Raw genomic sequence first — 19,764 nt, forward strand, 5'->3', positions numbered from 1 at the left:
ATCCTGTTTCCAGTCAGCCATTTCAATGCAGAAAATATTATCACTTGTTTTACCAGATTACAACAGAATTTGACCACCCTTCGATTGATTTATGTTGGTCTCTGTAAACAAAAGACCTTCTAATGTAAGCTATGCTATCTGAACTACCAATTTATTACTGAAACTGAAAGGTTGTTATTAAAGCTAGAAAATGCTTATATTGCAACTTCTGATATGCAGGCATGCAAAATTGACAGTATGGCGCCGTTTTCCACAGCCTTTTCCCAGCCGTAAATGAATGGTTGCTGTCAGGGGCAGTGGAAGTTCATTATGCACTGCCTATTCTTGCTCTGTGGTGAAAGCCTGAGAGATCCAATAATATGCTGGCCATCATGGCATTCAAAGCTTTGTTGAAACCATCTATCATCGAGAGACCAAGGTCAAATGGACAAATTCCCCTCGCTCACAGGATGGTGTTTCCCTTCTTGAGGATGAGCATGACCATCCATCAACGCTGGAAAGAACATTTTGAACAACTCCTGAGCTATAAATCCAATCACTCAGCAAAAGACCCCTATTGAAGTGACTATGGGCAGAGTGTCAGAGCTGTTGGTTAGTAAACTTTCCCACCAGAATTTGGAGGAGATTATTGCCGATTTCAGGGAGGCTCCAAAAGCAGAGAAGGTAATGCCGAAACATTAGAAATCACTGGCTTGGGCAGCACGGTGGAGCAGTGGTTAACATTGTTGCCTCACGGCGCCAAGGTCCCAGGTTCAATCCCAGCCCCGGGTCACTGACCGTGTGGAGTTTGCACATTCTCCCCGTGTTTGCATGGGTTTTACCCCACAAGCCAAAGATGTGCAGGCTAGGTGGATTGGCCTCACTAAATTGCCCCTTAATTGGAAAAAATTGAATTGGGTACTCTAAATTTATTTCAGAAAAATAAATCATTGGCTTGGCTGCAGTTTGAACATTATGCATAGCTCTGGAGACCTATAATAATAATCTTTATTGTCACAAGTAGGCTTAATTAACACTGCAATGAAGTTACCGTGAAAAGCCCCTAGTCGCCACATTGTTCGGGTACACGGAGGGAGAATTAAGAATGTCCAAATTACCTAGCAGCACATCTCCCACATCTTGTGGGAGGAAACTGGAGCACCCGGAGGAAACCCATGCAGATACGTGGAGAACGTGCAGACTCCGCACAGACAGTGACCCAAGCTGGGAATCGAACCTGGGACCCTGGCGCTGTGAAGCAACAATGCTACCCACTGTGCTACCGTGCCGCCCAATTTGGAACAGAACTCAAAGAGAGGGTACAGATGAGATTCATTAAGGTGAGACCAAGATGCAAGAATTTAACTGTGAGGAGAGACTGGAGAAACTGATCTTTTCATTCAAACAGAGAAGGATAATAGAAAATCTAAGAAGTGTTTAAAGTTATATGGTAAATGGAGGAAAACCATTCAGTGGTTGACATGTCAGTAACGAGAATGCATACATGTAAGGTGATCACTAATAGAATAGAGGGAAGAAGTATTTTCGCACAAAGGGGTGTTAGAAAAATGAACACCCAGCCAGAAATCGTCATGGAAACAGTATCTGTAAGAATGTTCAAAAGGGAAGTAAATCAATGAAAAAGAAAAAAAGAAATAAAAAGGGCATGGGAAAGCACAGGGTCATTAACAGACTGGCTTAAATAGCGTAAGTCAAACAAGACTGACAGAAATAATATCAGAATATCTGACAATCAAAAGATAAGCATTGTTTAAATAGAGTGTGAAAAACAACTGACCTAAAGATTAAGAGGATTGGATATATCTTTACAAATACATCAACAAAACTGAATTGTGACAGTTCTAAATTCTTGAAGTAAATAGCCCATTACTTTGGACATCTATGTGGCTTAGAACAACACATTCCGTTAACGTAATTTACACTCAAAACCATTATTCATTACACCTTCAATTCATGCTGAAATGACGAGCACCATGCTGAGCTCCAGGTAGATGCGAATTCGGCACCGATATAGCTTTCTGACATGAAATTGAAAACGTTTATAAAAGAGTTAACAATCCCGCTCTTGAAGAATGTGGGGCGAAATTCTCCGGTATCGGCGCGATGTCCGCCGACTGGCGCCCAAAACGGCGTAAATCAGTCGGGCATCGCGCCGCCCCAAAGGTGCGGAATGCTCCGCATCTTGGGGGGGCCGAGCCCCAACCTTAAGGGGCTCGGCCCGCGCCGGACGAATTTCTGTCCCGCCAGCTGGCGGAAATGGCCTTTGGTGCCCCGCCAGCTGGCGCGGAAATGACATCTTCGGGCGGCGCATGAGCGGGAACGTTAGCGGCCGCTGACGGCATTCCCGCGCATGCGCAGTGGAAGGAGTCTCTTCCGCCTCCGCCATGGTGGAGACCGTGGCGAAGGCGGAAGGGAAAGAGTGCCCCCACGGCACAGGCCCGCCCGCGGATCGGTAGGCCCCGATTGCGGGCCAGGCCACCGTGGGGGCACCCCCTGGGGCCAGATCGCCTCGCGCCCCCCCCCCCCCCCAGGACCCCGGAGCCCGCCCGCGCCGCCTTGTCCCGCCGGTAAGGTAGGTGGTTTAATCTACGCCGGCAGGACAGGCATTTTAGCGGCGGGACTTCGACCCATCCGGGCCGGAGAATGGTGGGGGGGGGCCCCGCCAACCGGCGCGATTCCCGCCCCCGCCGAATCTCCGGTGCCGGAGAATTCGGCAACCGGCAGGGGCGGGATTCACGCCAGCCCCCGGCGATTCTCCGACCCGGCGGGGGGTCGGAGAATCACGCCCCAGATGTTGATTTGAACAATCCGATTATGCCTGGTTAATACTCAGAATATGTGTGGGCTGCCAAATAGGAGACAAACAGGGAAAGTAGAGGAACAGTGACCCTCCCACCACCGACTTTTTAGCCACCCCATAGAACCAGCTTCCTGTGTGTGTTGAATATATGGGTCAGTTGAGGGAGGAATGTTGGCCCAGGCAATGGGAAATCTCCCTGTTTTCTTTCATTGAGCACTACAGAATCTTGATATCCACCGTAACTGGCAGACAGCAAGGCTTTCAGCTAACCTGGGAAAGATAAAGGTACCAAAATAAATGAATCCTTGCCATAGTTTTGCACTGACATATCAACCTAGAATATATGTTGAAGTTTATCAAGGGAAAAATAAAAATTCTCATAGGAACCATTCTCAAAGAATACCACACAATTACATTTTTGCTGGTGGAATATTGTTTTACATCAGATCTTCCAGTCCCTGTAGGCTCATGGGTGTATTACTGCTTACAGGCTCTGCAATATCTGAGCTTTGGGGATTGGCAGCAATAGAATAGAGTGATTGCAGCTATAATTAAGTTTACAATCTGTCCTTTGTAGTTAATTTATCTGCGTTAAACAACTTCAAACTTTGACAAATTGGCAAACAATAGCTGGACAACTAATGTTATCACCGAGTAACTGACATGAAACAGCACAGCTTCAAAAGAGGTCAACAAATTGAATTCGACCATTGATGTAGATAATGGCTGACCTTCTTCACCTCATTTCTTACAGCTAGTCGGTCATGTTTGGGCTTTTCAATGCAACTTAATACATTTAGTTTGTTGCTAGTATTAAGCAGTAGAATTAATAGCTAATTTATGGTTAAACGTGGATGTGCTCATTTACCTGCCCAGGTTGTTCACAGGCTGTCTGGTACTTTGCCTGTTGGCAAACCTCTTTTACTCTTTCATATTTAGGTAGGTAATTGGTTTGTTGGGCATCACCGGTTCCCTCTTCTTTCTTACGGAGCAATTTGCTGGAAAACAGGAGCAACAAAGTTTTCTGGTAAACTGGAAGAATATGTAGTTTTTTACACTCCGTATTCTAGGAACACTGCCCATTTACTCCAATGTGATTTCAACTGCTTGCTTTCAGACACTGATGACTGAAGATTTATGAGGTTTCCTCAAAAGCCATATTTATGTTTGCCTGCAAAGGAATGTTTAACAACAAACATCACAGCAATTTTTCACCCTTCATTACGCAGCACTCCAAAAGGTTCAATTTCTCCAAGACACGCTGGTCCACTGCTTTATCATCCCCAACACCCCCCTCCCTTTCCCAAGGCACATTCCCATACAAATGCAGGAAATGAAACACCTGCCCTGTTACCTTCTCCCCCATCAGTATGCAGGATCTCAGACACTCCTTCCAGATGGAACAGTGATCAGTTCTGTCAATCCTCTATACTGAACTCACTGTTCACAATGGAGTCTCCTGGAAAGTGAGGAAACCAAATGCAGATTGTGTGGTTGCTTGCGGTCTGCAAGCATGATCCAAAGCTTCTGATCGCCTGTCATTTTAATTCTCAGTCCCATTCTGTCCTCTCTTTCCTCAACCTCCTGCAGTGTTCCAATGAAGCCCACTAAGAGCACGAGAAACAGCACTTCATCTTTTGATGAGGCGCTTTACAGTCATACAGCCTCAACATTGAGTTCAACAATTTTAGACCATGACCTCTGCCTTCATTCCCTTTGAATGCCAGCTGTTGATGATAATTCTGCTAATTCCATTTTCCCTCATTCAGACCCATCTTTTGTTTCTTTATATATACCATTATCTTCTCTTCTTGCCTTGCACCATCATCCTTTCTCTCATCTCTCCATCCTTCCCCCTTTTCCTTGTCTCAGTACTTGCTTCAAACTTGCTATGTTTTTTAACTTTTTTCTGTTCTGATAAAGGTCAATGAGCTGAAACTTGGGGCCTGATTCTCCCAAAATATTTCAAATTTAATTTGTGGCGGGTTTTTCAGGGAATGTAGTTCCCACCGCTATTCAATGACACTTAGTCACTTTTTGGGGTCCTGGGGAGTTTCTCATCGGTTTAGCCAACACTTAGAATTTTTTTTATTGATTGATTTGTTGTCACATTTACCGAGGTACAGTGAAAAGTATTTTTTTGCGGCCAAGGAATGTACACAGTACATACATAGGAGACAAAAAGAATAATCGACAGAATACATTGACAAATAGTACATCGACAAATAGTGCATCGAGAAATTAGCACTGGGGAGCTGAACTTAGAGATCGGGTCACCATTTTGAAAGGGTGCCCCGATCTCTAAGTGAGCTTGTGGACCCCCAACACCCTCCACCCATGGGGAATGTCACCACCCATACACATGGACACTATCCCATACCCCCATAAGTGAGGACACCCCGCTATTGGGTTCCTGGGGTTACCCCCTCTTCAGGCTCCCCAAAAGCCCTCTTAAAGTACCCCCTTTCTTCTAGGACCCCCATCAATCACCCACCCAACCTCCTGGAGGCCCCTACTTACCTACCCTGCACTCCCCCACCCTTCAAACACCCCCTCCACTCTAATTTCATGGGCATGGCCTCCCTTGCCCCCTGACCCTTGGCAGTGCTACCCTGGCACTCAGGCACCCTTGCACTGCCACCCTGGCAAGCAGGCAGTGCTCCTGCCAGTTTGGCATTGCCGTCTGGGCCGGCTAGGCAGCGTCAAGGCGCCCGCATTCCAGGGGAGGGCTAGGGGGCCACCCTGCACATTCCATGAGCACCTGGAGGTCTCCGGTGGCCCGTGAGACCCCCCAGGTGCCATTCCGCCTGTACCACGTTTGCAGCCTTGCTGGGGAGGCCAAGGAATCGCGGGAGGTGGCTGGATCCCGTGCATGAGGTTTACGACATACTTCTGCGAGCGTCATTCAACAATGGGGCGCGATTACAACTCCGAATCGCGGGACTTCGGAGAAATCCGGGACGCGTGGAGCCTGCCAGGAGGCTTGCTGGGGGCCTCTCCTGGGACTCTTCGGCCATGTTGCGCTTAAACGAGAGCCCAACACGGCCAGAGATTCGAACCCATTCACTCATTTGTTCTCTCTCCAGATGCTGCCTGACCTTCTAAGTGTTTTCAGAAATTTCTGGGGTTTACCCAGGGTCTCATTTGTTTCAAATAAAATGAGGAATTATTGAATGCTCCCTTCCAGTTTATCCCCTATTTCACTTGCTACACTGGGCCGTTTTAGTTTCCTTTAGCAGTAGTTTTAGTGAGATTAAACCAGAAGGAACAGATATTAAATTGGAGCCCAGAAACAGCTATCTTGGCCTCATGTCGGAGATACTGGGAGGTCAGCCCAAACATGCAAATTCTGGGTGTCTGTCTAAGGCTTTGAGGGCTACGCAAAGAGGGGGCTGGTAATGTAGGTTAGGGATCCAGAGACCTCGGGCTGGATTCTCCCCCCCCCCCCCGCGCCACATTTCCGCCCTGACCTACCGGCGGGATTCTCCATTACACCGGTCAGTCAATGGGATTTCCCATTGTGGGGCAGCCCCACGCCGTCGGGAAACCCCCGGGCGCCGGCAAAACGGAGCATCCCGCCGGAGGAGAATCCTGCCCCTTGGCTTTCTAAGACAAGCTGGACTGTTAGCTTTGGTTCTAATGCAAAATAAATAAACTTGCCTACGTTACTCATAGAACATAGAATATTACAGTGCAGTACAGGCCCTTCGGCCCTCGATGTTGCGTTGACCTGTGAAACCACTCTAAATGAAAATTAAATGAAATGAAATTCGCTTATTGTCACAAGTAGGCTTCAAATGAAGTTACTGTGAAATGTCCCTAGTCGCCACATTCCGGCGCCTGTTCGGGGAGGCTGGTATGGGAATTGAACCGTGCTGCTGGCCTGCCTTGGTCTGCTTTCAAAGCCAGCGATTTAGCCCTGTGCTAAACAGCCCCTAATGATAGCCTCTAAAGCCCATTTACACTATTCCCTTATTGTCCATATGTCTATCCAATGACCATTTGAATGTCCTTAGTGTTGGCGAGTCCACTACTGTTGCAGGCAGGGCATTCCACGCCCTTACTACTCTCTGAGTAAAGAACCTACCTCTGACATCTGTCTTATATCTATCTCCCCTCAATTTAAAGGTATGTCCCCTCGTGCTAGACATCACCATCCGAGGAAAAAGGCTCTCACTGTCCACCCTATCCAATCCTCTGATCATCTTGTATGCCTCAATTAAGTCACCTCTTAACCTTCTTCTCCCTAACGAAAACAGCCTCAAGTCCCTCAGCCTTTCCTCATAAGATCTTCCCTCCATACTAGGCAACATCCTGGTAAATCTCCTCTGCACCCTTTCCAATGCTTCCACATCCTTCCTATAATGCGGCGACCAGAGTTGCCCGCAATACTCCAAATGCGGCCGCACCAGAGTTTTGTACAGCTGCAACATGACCTCCGAAACTCAATCCCTCTACCAATAAAAGCTAACACACCGTACACCTTCTTAACAACCCTCTCAACCTGGGTGGTAACTTTCAGGGATCTATGTACATGGACACCGAGATCTCTCTGCTCATCCACACTGCCAAGAATCTTACCATTAGCCCAGTACTCAGTCTTCCTGTTATTCCTTCCAAAATGCATCACCTCACACTTTTCTGCATTAAACTCCATTTGCCACCTCTCAGCCCAGCGCTGCAGCTTATCTGTGTCCCTCCGTAACTTGTAACATCCTTCCGCACTGTCCACAACTCCACCGACTTTAGTGTCATCTGCAAATTTATTCACCCATCCTTCTACGCCCTCCTCCAGGTCATTTATAAAAATGACAAACAGCAGTGGCCCCAAAACAGATCCTTGTGCTACACCACTAGTAACTGGACTCCAGTCTGAACATTTCCCATCAACCACCACCCTTTGTCTTCTTCCAGCTAGCCAATTTCTGATCCAAACTGCTAAATCACCCTGAAACCCATGCCTCCGTATTTTCTGCAGTAGCCTACCATGGGGAACCTTATCAAACACTTTACTGAAATCCATATACACCACATCAACTGCTTTACCCTCATCCACCTGTTTGGTCACCTTCTCAAAGAACTCAATAAGGTTTGTGAGGCACGACCTACCCTTCACAAAACCGTGTTGACTATCTCTAATCAAATTATTCCTTTCCAGATGATTTCCTGAATGTGCACATTCAGGGAAGAATTCATTATGGTTAGGTGCTGCGGTGTTGCAGAACATTTTAATTGGCTTCTGGACCTGGAAGATGTCGGAAACGCGAATCGCGATCGGGTGATCCAAATGTCAAGGTTTGCGCCCAGCGCTGATTCCGACACCATGCTGCAGTCCCTCTCTGGTGGCGATATCGAGGTTTGCACACCGTGCCAGCGAATCCATGCAAAACCGTCATTTGCATGAATTTCAATATCATTAGCGCTTGGATACTTCATGTTCCACCCGTCCGCAATGTTCCACCCTCTTGGACAGAAATCTCACGGGCGCAAATTGGTGCAAGTATTTACAAGCGCGACCTGTCCGCCATGGATGCAGAGAGGTAGCGGGAGGTTAATAAAACACTGCAAAACCTTCAAAGATTGTCAGGCTTACCGGGGGGGGGGGTGGCTGCTCAGGTTGGGGACAGTAGCGGGGAGTGATTTGGTGTCAAGTGTGTGAACTTGGGGTTTCCCCTCTGGGATCAGGGTGGCCTGCCTTGGCTGCCGTTGCTGCAGCCTGTCTTTTAAACACATCCCTTTGGTGCTACTCAGGTTCCTGGCTGCTCACACTGCCAAGTGCTGCCTGTATCCTTTGAATGCTCAGGTCCGGAAGGCTTTTTTCAGGCTGTTTAACAGGAGTGTAATGGGGTTGGCGCGAGGGTCTCCGAGGGTGAGAAGGGTGTTCCTGGAGCGGAGTAGAGATAGGGGGGGGGGGGGGGGGGGGGCTGGCGCTGCCCAACCTCTGTGGATACTACTGGGCCGCCAATGCGACGATGGTGCGCAAGTGGGTGCTGGAGGGGGAGGGGGCTGCATGGAATAGGCTGGAGACGACGTCTTGTGTGGACACGAGTCTGGGGGCGCTGGCAACGGCGCCACTGCCGCTCCCTCCAAGGAGGTATACCACGAGACCGGTGGTGGTGGCTGCCCTCAAAATTTTGGGGTAGTGGAGGCAGCACAGGGGGGGAAGTGGGGGCCTCGGCAGAGACCCCATTACGGGGGAACCACCGGTTCGCCCCAGGAAGAACAGGTGGAGGGTTTGCGGGGTGGCACAGGGCAGGGATACGAAGGTTGGGGGACCTGTTTGTGGACGGGAAGTTCACGAGCCTGGGTGAGCTGGAGGAGAAGTACGGGCTGCCCCCGGGGAACACCTTCAAGTGCTTACAGGTAAGGGCGCTTGCCAGACGGCAGGTGGCGGAATTCCCACGGCTACAGCCACACACAGTACAGGACAGGGTGCTCTCGGGGGGGTGGGTGGGAGTGGGGAAGATCTCGGAATCTTACCAGGTGATGCAGGAGGAGGAGGAGGCCTCGGTGGTGGAGGTAAAAGGTAAGTGGGAGGAGGAGCTGGGAGAGGAAATTGAGGAAGGGACGTGGGCAGATGCCCTGGGGAGGGTGAACTCTTCCTCATCGTACGCGAGGCTCAGCCTCATACAGTTTAAGGTGCTGCACAGGGCACACATGACTGGGACAAGGATGAGTCGGTTTTTTGGGGGTGAGGGCAGGTGTGTTAGGTGCTCAGGGAGCCCAGCAAATCACACCCATATGTTCTAGGCATGCCCAGCGCTGGAGGAATTTTGGAAGGGCGTAGCGAGGAGTGTGTCGAGGGTGGTAGTATCCAGGATCAAGCCGGGCTGAGGGCTCATAATATTTGGGGTGGCAGAGGAGCCGGGAGTGCAGGAGGCGAAAGAGACCGGAATTCTGGCCTTTGCGTCCCTGGTAGCCCGGCAAAGGATTCTTCTTCAGTGCAAGGACGCGAGGCCCCCGAGCGTGGAATCCTGGATCAACGATATGGCGGGGTTTATTAAGTTGGAGAGGGTGAAATCCGCCTTGAGAGGGTCGGTACAAGGGTTCTTTAGGCGGTGGCAACCGTTCTTAGACTTCCTGGTGGAGCGGTAGACATTGGTCAGTGGCAGCAGCAACTCGGGGGAGGGGTGGGGGGTCACTTTATTATTTTTTGTTTCTGTTATTTACACTGGAGGGTCTGAGGGAGTGTATATACTTGTTGTATTAAGTCGGGGGGGGGGTTAATGTTAATTTATTATTTATGTACAGGGGGAGGGGGGTATGGAGGGTTGTATTTCTGGACTGTGTTTTGTACTTAACCCTGTTGGGTTCCTTTTTCATTTTGTCATTGATATTTTGTGAAAACCTTTAATAACATTTTTTTTTTTTGAATGCTCAGGTCTCTGGTCATCTGGGAGCCCACGCAGGCCACCCCTCTGGAGACCCACATACCCAGCTGTTTCATCATGGGCATGTCCAAGCTCAATCAGGGGCCTACCAGCTGTAGGCACCCAGAAGCGCTACCCCACTGCAGAGGAAACAGGTGATCAGCAGACCTCACCCCAACCGGAGGACACCTGATCAGTGGCCTTTAGAGCTCTTCCTGGTTCTATGGCACTCTCAGGGCAGAGGCCCCACCAGTGACCCCCACCGCTCCGGATCACCAGCTGTTTCTTCGTGGTGAGGCTGGCAGCTTTCTCTTTGTTCTTTGAGGCATCTTTGTGGCTCTAGTGAGTGTGAGGTAAGTGGTGTGCTTATAAACAACTCCAACTGTCAGGCTCTTTAGCGCTAGCTTTGGTCACATCAGCTACCATTCGAGCTGGGAGGAGAGGATCTGGACCAGGCAGGTGGAGATAGTGCATTAGACACCTGGGACTGGATTCTCCATTATTGGGACTGTGTCTCCACGCTGGCATCAAAACGGTAGAGTTTCTTGCCAGAAAAACTGGCATTAAAGGACCACTAATTCCTGGCCCTGCAGGGGGCTAGCAGGGTCCCAGAGTAGATCTCGCAGCTTTTGCTGCAGATACGAGCCTCTGCACGTCCGGGTCACCATGGCAGACTCGAACCACGGAGCTGGACCCAAAAAGGAAACCCCCCGATCGGTCACGTGCCCGACCCTCAACACCCACACAAACATTACCCAGCCGCCATAAGGCCCCCCCTGCCCTCCGATCGGCCCGCCACTGACTAGGGCGGCTTCGGGCTGTGTCCGCAGCCGACACGCGAGTATCCCGACCGGCTAGAGCACATTAGTTCCATGCCGTCGGGACTTTGGCCGGTCAGGGGCCCACAATACGCCGCTTTTCGGGGCCCGCAGAATCGAGGAACTGGCGCCGGTCCCCATTCCTCGCGGGAAAAAGGATTTGCCGCCCCCACGCCGGCTGTGATTTCGGCGTCGGGGTGCAGAGAATCCAGCCCCTGGCTTCCATCCAGTAAGGCACCACGCCTCATGTCTCTACCTAGAAATCCAAGGGTCATGCAATCAGTCACTCTCTTCACACAATGTAGATGCCACCAAAATGAGTGTGAGGCCAGACGCTGAACCCGACTCGACCACCAGCTCCAGCCCAGAGAGGAGGAAGGATGATGAGGGCGAAGATGAGATGGCATCTTTGGAGCTTTCACAGCACTCACTTGCACTCTCCGTCAGCCCAGAGACACACACATCGCTGGGTATGAGAACTAGTTCACGCAGGGTCCCACACTCTAGTGTCCCCCAACAGGAAGAGGCATGGTCAGCCAAGCTCACTGGCACTCAGAAGACTGGTGGGGAAGAGGCCCCTGCAAAATCCAAATTAGATGATGACCCTTTGGGACTGGTCCTAGACAGAATGCTTGAGATGCATCAGAGATATCAGTTGCATTCAATAGAGTGGCATATGAAGTGGGGGAGGTTGCCTGCCTGCTCCCTGATGAACTGGTACCGACATGTGTGCATTGAGGTACCCATGGAGAAGGGTGTCAGGTGCCATGAAGACCTTTATCTAATGAAGCCCAGTTTCTGCCAGAGACTGTGCAGACCTGCATTCCATCGCAGTATCCATGGCGAGGTTTTGCAGTAGCTACACAAGAGGGAGACAGGCCCTCTTGACATTCATCCAGGTGCCTCCTCTCCTTAATGATTCTGGGATGGATGCCTGGGCACCCAAGGTGGAGAGGGGTGGCAAGCGGACACCCGGGGATCTCCACGCAGCACTCCCTGAGGGTGTGCGACCCTTTAGAAGCCACTTTGATCCCATCAGCTTCGGCCTCTATGACCGCAAAGGATGTAGCTGCAACAGAGCAGGAGATACAAAGTAAGCTGGGGCCATCCAGGCCTCAAGAAGACAGAGTATGTCTGCCAAAGTCTGCAAGGATAACAGGGCAGCAGGATGCCTCCGCCCCTGCTGTGGATGTGGGGGAAGCACAGGTGTACTTTCATTGTTTGGTGTTGATACACTATTGTTGATAGACTACACTTGTACTTTAATGAGGTCTGATATTGATTCATTGTGATTCTTAGTCGTTAAGCCTGCGCGCCCTTCTTCTTTACAAAGGGATTCCCTAGGCTGTGTGCACAGGGAAACAAAGATCTTTGCTAGAGCCCTTGTGAGCCATGTGTGAGAAGCCTCCCATAGAAGCAGATCCCTTTCCCTTCACACGTTCCTCATTTCAAATGCTTTTACACTGTAGGGACTACATGTCAAGGTACTCCCTCAGTTTCCAGCTGGGTTGATCTGTAGCTCCCCCTACGTTGATGAACCAACTCCCATCGTGTATCTTCATTTCTCCACCTCGAGCTTCTGAGAAGCTGGTGAGAATGCACTTTGAGAGCTTCTTCAACTATACTTTGCCCTCCATCCCTTAACCACTGACCCTCCCAGTGTTACCATGAATCCTGCTCGCCCTCTCACCCCTTTGTCCCATAAAGGTTAAGGTCCACATGTCCTCTCCTCCGGAAGAACCCATGCCAGTCGCTGTGGAAAAGCCCACTCTCGTCCTACCCACCTCCCAAATCCATGTGTCCTTTGATCTACACTCAAATAACCCTTGCGGCCCTTCGTCTGACATCAATGAACCATCACCCTCCCACCGTATTGAGTTTTACTGCCTCCTTTTATTGTGTTGGGTGCTCTGGATCCGTGGAACACATACAGGTCAGCAACACTTGAAATAGTGCAACACTATTTTATTGAATCATTAACTGTTTAACATATTCTGACTGTGGGTTAACACGACACAAGCTTTAACTAAAGACCTTTGCCTTGTCCTAACCAGTTGATGCACTCAGCACATGGTGAATGTCTTTGCTGCAGGCTGTGAGCTCTGTCTTCCTAGCTAGCTGCAGCTCGAATGAGCGGGAACTCTGATGCCCCCTGTCTTTATAGTGCGTTGTGCTCTAACTGGTGATTACCTGCGATGTTGTGTGTGTTGATTGGTCCATCAGTGTGTGTCTGCACCATGATATACTGGTGTATATTATGACACCTTTGACCTTCGCCATTCCCTTCATATCACTAATTCCTTCAGTTTTCCCCCCATTTCTCAGCAGTTGACACCACAGATTCCCTCCTTCTGAACCCCTCCCCACACATCCCTCACTTACCTGCCACCTCTCAGTAAGTTCCCCTCAATCCACCATGGCCCTTCCCATCTTCATGCGCTCATTCGTTCCCCTACCACACTCAACCTCAACTGCTCTCCCCCAGGCCTCCACACCCACACCACCTCTTCATTTCTCTCCTCTCCATCTTCTTACCAACCCTCCAATTCCCTCCTTCTGAACCCCTCCCCACACATCCCTCACTTACCTGCCACCTCTCAGTAAGTTCCCCTCAATCCACCATGGCCCTTCCCATCTTCATGCGCTCATTCGTTCCCCTAACACCCTCAACTGCTCTCCCCCAGGCTTCCACACCCACACCACCTCTTCATTTCTCTCCTCTCCATCTTCTTGCCAACCCTCCAATTGCAGCACAGACCATTGCCATGCTCACATGCCTCATCCAAACAATCACCTGCTGCTCCATGGTCCAGGTCCAGGATGGTCCAGATATTCGATGATCCAAGTCCTGTTTGATCCAGGCACTCAATGGTCTGCTTGATCATTGCTCCATCCATCTTCTGGTCCATGTGATAATCCTGGGTACACCATCATGAGACTCCTGCAACTCCTTTAGGACTGCAAGCTTCCCGAAGCCTCCATCCAATTTAAGTCCTGATATGGTTAGCACAGTTGTTTCACAGCTCCAGGGTCCCAGGTTCGATTCCCCACTGGGTCACTGTCTGTGCAGAGTCCGCACGTTCTCCCCGTGTCTGCGTCGGTTTCCTCCGGGTGCTCCGGTTTCCTCCCACAGTCCAAAGATGTGCAGGTAAGGTGGATTGGCCAGGATAAATTGCCTTTTGTGTCCAAAAAGGATAGGAGGAGTTACTGGGTTACGGAGATAGGGTGGAAGCGAGGGCTTAAGTGGGACGGTGCAGACTCGATGGGCCGAATGGCCTCCTTCTGCACTGTGTGTTCTATGTTCTATATGTGCGTGCCATATTGGTCCAGATGTGTTCTGGACTGGTGTGAAAACCTGCCAGCAGGGGTGGGGTGGGGTAAAATTCCAGTAGGGGGCTCATTCGAATCTTGATAATGGGTGGAAAAAGACTTCCCTACACTCTCTGGCAAGAATGGTGATCCGCTGCTGTCCCACCATGACAGTCAGGACTGCAAGTTCCCACCGTCAATTCACGCCACCAGGCAACGGAGTTTACACTTTCTGCAGGATTGTCCACCCCAGCCCACCATGATAGTCGCCGATAGCAGGCAGTGGGGACGATTCTGCACAAGGTTTGCACAGCTGAAGTTATGTAGTTAAGTTTCAAAGTAATCTGCTGGAAACATGTCAGCTGACTAATGCATATTGTCCTAATTTCAGTATTACAAGCTCACAGATGTAATCATTAGTTCTCTGTCCGTAAAATATATGTATTCCTTCTCCATGTTACCAAAATTGGCGCAAGTATCAAGAGGTAGCCTCCGGTCGTCAGGTAGGAAAAGTATGTGGAATCACAAAGGCTAGGGAAAATAATCAATATCTATTAAAGTGGTGGGACCAAGGCTTAGTGTTACTTTCCTGGGGCCTGGTTCTAATCAGTGCTCAACTCTCTTTTCAGATGGTGAATCTCAGTTAGTCTCAGAGGAATTTGTTAACTTGCAGAAAACCGAGAGCTGATCAGATTTAAGCCTCCAGTCTTTAGATGTATACTTTGATTTGTGAGGTTGCTAAAATGGTTACAGATAAGGCAGGAATCAGGATAGCTATTACACAAGATAAAATGAATGGGTTCAATTTTGCTGCTGGCAAAGAATGAATGATTCTCACACTTCACAGTAGGTTTTCCTGTATTATTACTGACGAGGACTCATTCTAACTAAGCAAACAATTAAAGAAAAGAATAAAACAGAACGAGAATAAACAAAAGCATCACTTCTATATTTATTAACGGAGAGTTAAAATAGTTTGAATACATTTCCTGTTATTTCTCTTGCCTTTCTGAATATTTTTGATTAAACAGTGACAATAAAGCACCATAGCTGCAGCAGAGCAGACTAATGTGAATGAAATGAATTAGTACTGGCAACTGAAGGAACACATTACTGAAATTACTATTAAATTGTGGTACAGCAGAAAGGGAAATGTTTTTTTTAAGCAAAACAATGTTTATTCTATGTTCAAGTTAACCTTTTTAAAACATACAGTGAACATCAGAGCAACCATTAATTCAAATACAACCCCCAAAGAATACAACACTAAGTAATCCTTTCAGCTTTCCTTTTAACATCCATAAGACTTAAAACACCTTTTATCAGAAGGACATCAGGTTAAAGTCACTACTGTTATTAGTTTTAAATCACCAGGATCGATTTACAGTCTTTAGATTACAGCGAGAGACTCTAATACACCTTCTGGCTGTGACTGCAGCAATCCAGCTCTGAAAACGAAACTAAAACACACCCTGCAGCAAACAGCCTAAAACGAAAGTAAAAAGCTGACAGACAGCCCAGCTCCACCCACATTCTGACATCACTGATAAACACCCATTTCTTAAAGGTACATTTCTTAAACACCCATTTCTTAAAGGTACATTTCTTAAGCACCCATTTCTGAAAGGTACTCTCACATGACATGATCGGGCGGAGAATCCTTTTTACGATGGAATCGGGGGCGGTGCCTGTTTTCAGATGCTCCGCCCCCTCCAAAATGGCATCATCGAGGAGCATGCCGCAGGCCGTTGGGATGGCCCAAGGATGTTACCTGAAGGCCCTCCACCGATGCACTGCCCCCGATGGGCCGAGTTCCGGCCGCATGGTTGGCGTGTGATCTCTGCGGTCGGGAACCCGGCGTGGTGGCTGCGGACTGTATCCACCGCCGCCAACAGACGGGCGGGGTCCATACTGCTGTCCAGGAGGGCTTCGGCGAGGGCTTGGGGGACTAGTGGGGGGTGTCCCGGGAGTGGCCAGGGGACCACTATCTGGCAGGTCAGGTCAGCGCACAGCTAGTGCCATGCTGTACGGCACTTCACTGCAGGTTGTCACGGCGCATGCACGGCCATGGACCCAGCAATTCTCCAGGCATTTATATCGGGATGGCCATGCGTTTTACGTGGCATGGCTCCTAGCCCCTCAACGCCGGAGGATCGGTGCTGGGGCCTTGCCGAATTTTCCCACGTAAAATGCTGAGGATCCTCCGGAAATAGCCCCAAAATTGGAGAATCCAGCCCTGTGTCTCCGGCCAGCGATGAATCGCGTCTGGTTTGTGCATGCGCCGGGAGCGGCACCAAGAAGCGATTAACTGTCCCCAGCCATGCTAATCTATGCATGACAGGAATCGCAAGGGATTCTGTTCCCTTCAGACCTCCAATGAGAGAGCCTTACCAGACCCCCTCATCAGAGACCCCCCATATCAGAGAACCCCCATATCAGAGAACCCCTCATATCAGAGAACCCCCACATATCAGCGAACCCCCCATATCAGAGAACCCCCACCGGTCAGCCCTGCCCGGAAGCTAAAGGGCAACCCAGGAGAGAGGTGTAGAAAGCAGCAGCTGTAGCTTAATAGAAAACCAAAACCACATCACAAGACTTTAAACCCCCTCAGATCCTTTGATCTGCAAGGCTTCTATTCACTTTCAAAGAGAAAAAGCTTTTAATAGGCTGCAATTGACAGAGTAATAACTTCCGGACAGCCAGGCGTCTGGATTGTGTCGCTTAATTTCCTTTCATGCTTGAATGCATCTCAAGTAGTCTTCTTTGAACCTAATGTTTATAAACATTTAGCTATAATTGACAACTCCTGACAACATCAAAAGCAGTTAAGTGCTTTCTGTTGAGAATGCATAGATTTTGTTTGCCCGACATAAGATTTGCGCCGCATCAGGACTCAGTGGAGCAGAGAATCCCCCACATAAATTATTTTAAAAGAAAGTGATGATAAAATTAATTAAAATTGTTTGGTACAAATTGTCACGAATGGAAATTAAGGCTAACAATTGATGTTAAGATAATCTTTGTTAACCTTCTGATTGATGGCAGCTTTTTGTCCCAATTTATTTTCATATGATCAGAAGAAATAGGAACAGAAGTAAGGCACTTGTCCCATTGAGCCTACTCCATAATTCAGAATATTATGACTGATTTGGTTGTGGCCTTAACTGCGCTTTCTTGTCTGTTTCCGATAACCCTTGACTCCCTTGTAGATAAAAAAAAAACTGTCTAACTGAGCCTTGAATATATTCAATGCCACAGCTTCCACTGCTAACAGTCCTCCAGGGAAAGGAAATTCCTCTTCATCCCCATATTAAATGGGAGATTCATTATTTTTAAATAGTGCCCTCTTGTTCTGAATTCCGCCAAAAGAGTAAACCTCCTTTCAGCAGCTACCGTATCAAGCTCCCTCAGAATCTTATTCAATATAATCACATCTCATTCTTCTAAACTCCAATGAATTTAGGCCCAACCTGCTTAACCTTTCCTCATAAGGCAGCCTTTTGCTCGTCCTCCTCAGCCAGTGCCTATGTTGTTGGTTAACCTAACATGGAACTAAAGTAGAACATTACTGTATGGAACATTTAATGAAACCAATGTGTGAAGTGAATTCCCACTGACAATTACTGATGGCCTCCGGTGGGCTGTTTATGACAACAGCAAAGAACTGTGGATACTGGAAATTTGGAAAAAATGAACAGAAAATGCTCAGCAGGTCTGTTCAGCTTCTGTGGAGGGAGTATATTTCAGACTGATGGCCTTTCATTTGATTTCTGATTTCTGCTGTAAGGTCACAGACCTGAAACATTAACTTTGTTTCTCTCCCCACAAACGTTGCCTCCCCTGCTGAGTATTTCCAGCATTTCTGTTTCTATTATCACCTTTTATTCTCTTGCAAATGATTAGGCAAGTGGCAGCATGGTGGATGGCACAGTGGCTAGCATTGCTGCCCCACAGTGCCAGGGACCCAGGTTCAATTCTGGCATTGGGTGACTGTGTGGAGTTCACACGCTCTCCCCAAGTTTGTGTGGGTTTCCTCCGGATGCTCTGATTTGCTCCCACAAGGTCCAAAGGTGTGCAGGTAAGATGGATTGGCCATGCTAAATGGCCCCTTAATGTCCAAAGATGTGCAGGTTTGGTGGGGTTGCGGGGATGTACAGGGGAAGTGAGACTAGGTGGGGTGCTCTTTCGGAGGGTCGGTGCAGACTCAATGGGCTGAATGGGCACTGTAGACATTCTAAGGGAAGTCAAAGTTTTAGCCATTTATATATAACCATCAAACTCCCTTATTAGAGAGTAATTATAGAGTGGCTGAGAAAGTGGACAATTTGATGTTAAATGGCTGTATCAAATTCCTAACCTAAAGACGATTGCATAGAACCTCTATTTATTATCGAGAAGTTATAATCAAAATAATGGAATCACTTTTTTTGCATGAAGAAAACCACACTGTTTGCAAAAGAAATCAGTGTAGCAGAAAAGTCTGAGGACCTGATTTTTCTCTTGTCCTTATGCAAGAGCAACTCAGGTATAAATGCGCAGATACCAAACAGACCTGAACCAAACTGAATTTCTTATTTCAGAGCGTGGCACCTTCATCACCTGACGAAGGAGCTGTGCTCCGAAAGCTAGCGATTCCAAATAAACCTATTGGACCTTAACGTGGTGTTGTAAGACTTCTTACTGTGCCCACCCCAGTCCAACACCGACATCTCCTCATCATTATCTGAATATGTGTGCAACCACTGTGGGCGCAATCTACCGCCGTGTACCACCAGAAGCGGGGGTAACCAGATCTCGCAGGACGTCACGATCTGTGTCCTGCCCAAAATGAGTTAAAGAACCTACTTAGTCATGCTCGAATTGGTTCTAACGATCACCTGGCATCGATCAGCATGGGCTAGAACCAGGAATTTCCTTGTAGTCCCTTCCATTCTGCCACCATAACTTTGCCAGAGATGTAGCAGACATCTCAGTTATAGATGTACATGGATTTTCCACTGCACGTCTGGAAAATGTACAGTGCAGCCAAAAATTCTTAGCCTGGGTGTTAAACTGTGTTGAGAAACCCAAAAGCAGAGAATGGGAGGTGTTTGTGCTGCAGTCCTGATTCATTAACATGTCACTTGCATACTTCCACCAATCCCAGGAATGAGGTTACACCTGCATTTTAAAAACTCAAATGCAGTTTACTTTGGATATGCTTCTTTAATTATTAATACAATTAGGTTTTGGAGCTTATTGATGCAGTACCAATAACTTCCAAAATTCAGTATTTTTCTGTGAAGGAGATTATACTGGTATAAGTAAGTGTATGACTTGATAGATACTTTGCAAAATCTAGGGAGTTTGAGCTCTTTGGTAGAGTCAATTCCTTAACAGAAAATGCAGTAAGATATATTTGTATTCATTTTTGTGCAATACTACAAGAAGAATATAATAACTACCAGGTTGAAGACATTTGCAA

General features: G+C 48.3%; 1 protein-coding gene across 13 annotated transcripts in view; it reads right to left on the reverse strand.

The window, feature by feature from the left end:
• The window catches only part of sulf1 (sulfatase 1), an 821,278-nt gene that overhangs the window by 94,769 nt on the left and 706,745 nt on the right, over positions 1 to 19,764 (reverse strand). For all 13 annotated transcript variants that reach the window (XM_072467605.1, XM_072467606.1, XM_072467604.1 and 10 more), the window contains one exon: positions 3,669 to 3,798. In XM_072467605.1, the coding sequence (XP_072323706.1) occupies positions 3,669 to 3,798 (130 nt within the window). The remainder of the gene's footprint in view (positions 1 to 3,668; positions 3,799 to 19,764) is intronic.

Source organism: Scyliorhinus torazame, chromosome 11 (genome assembly GCF_047496885.1).
Source record: "Scyliorhinus torazame isolate Kashiwa2021f chromosome 11, sScyTor2.1, whole genome shotgun sequence".
Lineage (NCBI taxonomy): Eukaryota > Metazoa > Chordata > Chondrichthyes > Carcharhiniformes > Scyliorhinidae > Scyliorhinus > Scyliorhinus torazame.